General features: G+C 38.6%; 1 protein-coding gene across 5 annotated transcripts in view; it reads left to right on the top strand.

Annotated features, from left to right (window-relative positions):
* HLTF (helicase like transcription factor) overlaps nt 1–6,000 on the top strand; it is a 67,170-nt gene that overhangs the window by 25,041 nt on the left and 36,129 nt on the right. For all 5 annotated transcript variants that reach the window (XM_075068475.1, XM_032806207.2, XM_032806208.2 and 2 more), the window contains 2 exons: nt 1,850–1,993; nt 4,228–4,366. In XM_075068475.1, the coding sequence (XP_074924576.1) occupies nt 1,850–1,993; nt 4,228–4,366 (283 nt within the window). The remainder of the gene's footprint in view (nt 1–1,849; nt 1,994–4,227; nt 4,367–6,000) is intronic.

A 6,000-nucleotide genomic window follows, 5' to 3' on the forward strand; every position in this document is an offset into this window, starting at 1 on the left:
CATAAATATCTTACAATGCCAGCTACAACAGTGCCATGCGAATGCCTGTTCTCGCTTTCAGGTGACATTGTAAACAAGAAGCAGGCAGCATTATCTCCTGCAAATATAAACAAACTTGTTTGTCTGAGCGATTGGCTGAACAGGAAGTAGGACTGAGTGGACCTGTAGGCTTTAAAGTTTGACGTTTTATTTTTGAATGCAGTTATTTTTTGTACATAACTCTATATTTGTAAGTTCAACTTTCATGATAAAGAGATTGCACTACAGTATTTGTATTAAGTAAATTGAAAAAATACTGTTTTTAGTGCAAATATTTATAATAAATATAAAGTGTTACTGTAAACTTTATATTCTGTGTTGGAGTTGAAATCAATATATCTGAAAATGTGGAAAACATTAAAAATATTTATATAAATGGTATTCTATTTAACAGGGTGATTAATCACGATTAATTTTTTAAATCATTTGATAGCCCTAGTAATTTTTGATACTAGAACAAATTGAAGTGACATAGTAGTGCCATGAGACTAAATGGCTTTTATTCACTGATTTCATGTCCATTAAAGAGCTACAAATATTGGTCACCCTGTGAGGAGAGTCATTATTGAGCAAATGGGTTCCACACAGGTTCACAATTCCACCCTCCATTTTTACTGCAGGAGAGGAGTTTGTGGTTTGTAAACATGTTAAAGGGACACTCAGCTTAAAAATTATGTCTTTGTCAAAGCTTTGTGCCAATGGATTTTACAACACAAAGATAATTATAACAGAAAAGAGATGAGAGAAAATACTCTTGCTTTTTCAGCTTTTGTTTTTTTTTGTTGGTCTGTTTAAATTTCTTTTTGTAAAACTACAAAATTGGACTGTGGATATGGTATTTGAAACTAGTGTTTTTATTTCATTGTTTGAAACTGAGACAAATTTGCAAATAGTTTTGAATCAACTGAAACTGCAATTTTTATAGGGAGAATAAACTATTTATCTGAAAAGTCTTGCCTAGCTCTAGCTATAATTCCTTCTCTAGATTCTGGTTATTTTGTGAAGTTACTGTAATAAAGTTACCAGAAAAAATGCTGCCTAATACTTACTCAGTAATGGAGAAACTTGCAGAAAACTCAACAAATGAAGCTTTGTGTGGAGAACTCAGAGTGAGGGAGATTAAAGTACTCTCTCCATATATCATATTTGCGTCCTAGGACTGTGAGATACTTTTTATTGAAATCAGTTTATCTTTAGACTTTACCCCTTCTTTTTGTCAGTAGCTCAAATTCTGCAACATAGTGTTAGTGCTGGAGAACCACAAAGGTGAAACACTTCAGAAACAAAAATGAAAGTGACAAGTGAAGATTAACTATTTTATTTAAAAGAGGTGCAAAAATTAAACACTAATGATGAAAAGTAGATCTTGAAAATATTTCATTTTAAATAAAATGTTAGTAACATGAGAAATACTAATTTTTAACTTGTCATTCTTTCATTTTATTTTTTTATTTATTTAGAAATGCCATTGTAGCTTTATTTTACGTGTGTGTGTAAAAATAAATAAAAAAATCTCCCTCCATCCCTTTCCTCAACTCCATTGCAGTACAATTACTTGTGACTATGAAGCTTTGCTTTGTTTTTGGTTCTGTTTTTGCTGTAACTAAGTTGGCTGCTACAGTTCCCTCTGCCTCTCTTACTCCAACAAAATTGACTTTGTTATGTCTGTCCTGTGTTCCACCATTGGTAGTTGCAGTATGCCACAGAGTCGGAACAGAATCTACAGTTGTTTTTGTAAGCCGTCCTTAAGGAGTATAGTTATGTGGCAACATTTGATTAATCGCAGTTTCTCTAATGACTTTTCTTTCAGGACCAGTTTGAACAACATATCAGGCCAGATGTTCACTTGAATATATATGTTTATTATGGTCCTGACCGTAGCAAAGACCCAGCATTTCTTTCAAAACAAGACATAATACTAACAACCTACAACATTTTAGCCAGTGATTATGGAGTAAGTAAAATACTAGATGTCTGTATAGCAACTTTTTGTATCTGATGATTTAAAACCAAACAAACCCAAAATGGCTATTTATGAAGAGTGGGAGGCATTCTTTGAATGTGTCTATTGTATTATTTTTAGCAGTTAAATTCCCCACAGATTCTGACTGCATTGGGTTTGATCTAGCCTGGGGCTGAGCAGGGTTTTCCTTACAATTTCAGTTCTGAGTAGCAGTGGGCTGTGCTAGATCTGGGCATTTGAACTGAGAGCAGGGAGTGTGTACCTTTAGTGCTGTCAGTGACCCCTCAGTCCTCTGGCAGCATGGAGGAGGAAGCTTCCTGGTTCAGCTGCAGATGGGGGACAAAAATCAGACTTGAGCGGAGAGCAGGTTAGGACAAGCAACTGGAGGGAAGGCGAAAACTGGGACTTGGGGTGGGGTGGGCAATTGATAATTTGGGACTAGCTTTGCAAGGAGACTGGGACTAAGAGTGGAGTGGGGCAGGTGGGCTGAGAGGCAGCAAATATAGGTGTGGGTAGAGACTGAGACTGGATGAAGAGCTTGAGGGAGAGACTGGGACTTATCTCCTTCCCCCATTGGCTCTAAGATGGGAGGGATGACTGATCTGACAAGGAACTAGGAAACAAAGGTAGAACAAGCACTGGTTGGGAAAAGAGACCTGGGACAAAGAGCTGGGGGGATGGGGGACACTAAAACTGAATGAGGAGCCCTGGAGGCTGGTCAGAATGGGGAATATGGGGGAAGGGGAAGATGGAGGCTGGGGTAGAAAAGAGACAGAGGATTGTGTGAGCAAGGAGACTGGGGACAGGAAGCTGGGGATGGGTGGGAACTAGGTTGGGCAGGGGAAATGAAAGTGAGGGAGGGGAATAACTGATGGGGAGCCCTGAGGGGTGAGGCAAGGATTTTCTGGGCAAGGGGACTGGGACTGGGTAGACAAAGAGAATGGGACTGGGGCAAGGAGCCCTGATGAAAAAAAGACCGGACTGGGACAGGGCAGAAGAGGTTGAGGTTGAAGGGCAGCGGTGGGCGGAGGGAGGGAATTAAGCAGAAGTGTTTGTTCTCGGTATATAGCATACTCCTCTCAGGAGCTTAGAATGGAACCCAAGATTCCTGAGTCTCACCTTTCCTCTGATGTCAGCAAAAAATCTGTGAAACCCTCCAGCAAAATGTCCCATCCCCTTCTAGTGCTGATGCACACTAAGGATGACCACATAGTACTGCTATTAGTTACTCTCTGATAGCTCAATTTGGAGAGCTCTCTGCAGTGGATCTAAAGGTTCCAACCCTCTCTGCTGCTTAATTTTACACAGCCATGGCACTTCAGTAAAGCTTTTTGAATTGCATAGTTGGGGCCCTACCAAATTCACAGTCCATTTTGGTCAATTTCATGGTCAGAGGATTTCAAAAATAATAAATTTCATGATTTCAGCTATTTTTAAATTTGAATTTCACTGTGTTGTAATTGTAGGGGTCCTTACCTAAAAAGGAGTTGTGGAGGGGGTTGCAATACTGCTACCCTTATTTCTGCACTGCTGCTGGCCCCACCACGGCCTTCAGAGATGGGCAGGTGAAGAGCGGTGGCTGCTGGCTGAGATCCCAGCTTTGAACGCAGAACTGCCATGAAATCTATATAGTTTAGGTAAAAACACACAAAAGACCAGATTTCATGGTCCGTGATGTGTTTTTCATGGCCGTGAATTTGGTGGGGCCCTATGCATAGTCTATGAAAGTACGTAAAAACTGATTGTTTTATTGAGAGATGTATTAATTTCCTGAATAAAATAGCTGTTATATGTGAATCCATGCATTTGACTAGGTTTGTTTTCATACAAATCTCAGTCCTTTTAAAATATCTGGGTATCAGATCTTTGAAATGGCCCCTTCTATTTAATTTAGCATCATGTAGAACCCTTCCCACTCCTCTGCTTTCTGCTCTGGCTTCCATGCCTTTGCTCTGGTCACCCTTTTGCATCCTCTTAGTCCTAGGCACTTGGTATATATGTCCAGGAATTCTTTAAATCCTAAAGAGTGGGTTCCTTGCATTCCTCATTTTACTGTTCTTTGAGTAAGTAAGATAAAAATGAATATACTTTCTACTATTAGAAATCTGTCTTAATGAATCTACCTCACTTGTGCTTTGTGTTAGGTCTATGACTTGATTTATCATAGTTGCAAAAAGATCTATTTTGATTTGAGTTACAGGTTCAAAAATGAAATTGTATTTCAGAGCAGAGGCGATAGCGTGTTACACAGATTAAAGTGGCTGAGAGTGGTGTTGGATGAGGGGCACACTATTCGAAACCCAAATGCTCAGCAAACTAAAGCTGCATTAAATTTGGAGGCACAGAGAAGATGGATACTGACAGGTAAAATATTTTACACCATGGTAATTGCAGTATTAACCTTTATTTTTGTACTACGACACTACATTTTTTTAAAAAATGTTTTCATTTTAGCTTTATCCAGAAAACCTAACTTTATTTTGGATGCTGGGCTCTAAGTTCAGACTTATTTTAGAATGCTCTTAAATTAATCTGAGTTCAGAAAGAAGATCTCAAAATGGTTTTGAAAAAGTAATGTCAGATTTTTTCATAAGTCCTCAGTAGCAAATTAAAAGTCCATAGCAGCAGCAGTTTTCTATCATCTTTATAAAAGTTGATGAGAGTGCAGCCAAATCAAACTATTTAAGATAATGCTATTATCCCAGCTTCATTTTACATGATCAGCAAATAAGGAAGGGACTGACTTACCAACCAACATGTTTGATTTCCTTGAAACCCAGGTTTTTTTGTTCACTTAGTCCTTGATTCAGGAAAAATCCTTGTTCAGGACAACACATAAGCACGTGCTTGGCTTAAATCACTGGCACTTAGGCCAACACGTAAGCAGATGATTGAGTAGCGATTCTTTCCTGAACTGGGGCCTAAGTGAACTGCAGACCATCTACAACAACTTGCAAACGTGCTGTCTAAGGAATAATGCCCAGAAGGCATGTATGAAGAATAGAGCTGGGTGAATAATGGATTTTTTTCCCACTTGTTGTCAATTCTGAAAAACCAAACAAAATTTTGTTTGGGTTGAATTAGGGAGTCAAAATGATTTTAGGTTTTAATTTTGGCCTTTGGATATCTAGATTCACAAAACAGCTGCGAGGGAAGGAGGAAAGCCTCTCTTAAACCTTTAGCTCAGTGGCTAGGGTGTTCTCTTGTGTTGTGGGAGATCTTCTCTGCCTGATGTGGAGAAGGGATTTGAACTTGAGTTTCCCACATTACAGGAGTGTGCCCTAACACTGGACTATGAGAGATTCTGGTATGGGTCTCTCTGTCTCTCCTGTTCCACTTTTTATAAATTAAAAAGTCATTTGGAGCAGGAACTTGAACGGGAGTCTCCCACATCCTAGGCGAGTACTCTAAGCACCAGCCTATATAGTCTTTCTCATTCTCTTTCCTAGACCCAAAAATTAGTCTTTGTCATTCATAGTATCAAATCACAAGATCAGTGGCCAAGTTTCTCTAGTGCCTGCAAAGTTTAGATTTCTCACAACAGTCTAGCATTTCAGAGTATTTTGAAGTATTCCTCTTAGAAAAAGAAGACTCAATAATTTTATTTGGTTTTCAATCATTCTTAAGAAGTTATGTGTGCCCTTTTTTTTTTTTTTTTTAAATGGAGGGTTTTTTGTTTTCTGGTACAGTAACTCCTCACTTAAGGTTGTAGTTATAGTCCTGAAAAATGCGACTTTAAGCAAAACGATGTTAAGTGAATACAATTTCCCCATAAGAATTAATATAAATGAGGAGGTTGGGTTCCAGGGAATTTTTTTCACCAGACAAAAGACTATACACACACCTCTCTCTCTCTCTCTCTCTCTCAAGTTTTAAACAAACAATTTAATTCTGGTACACAGTGATGATGATTGTGAAGCTTGGTTGAGGTGGAGGAATCAGAGGGTGGGATATTTCCCAGAAAATGCCTTACTGCTAAATAATGAACTAGCAATTGG

This window comes from Chelonoidis abingdonii, chromosome 8 (assembly GCF_003597395.2).
Source record: "Chelonoidis abingdonii isolate Lonesome George chromosome 8, CheloAbing_2.0, whole genome shotgun sequence".
Lineage (NCBI taxonomy): Eukaryota > Metazoa > Chordata > Testudines > Testudinidae > Chelonoidis > Chelonoidis abingdonii.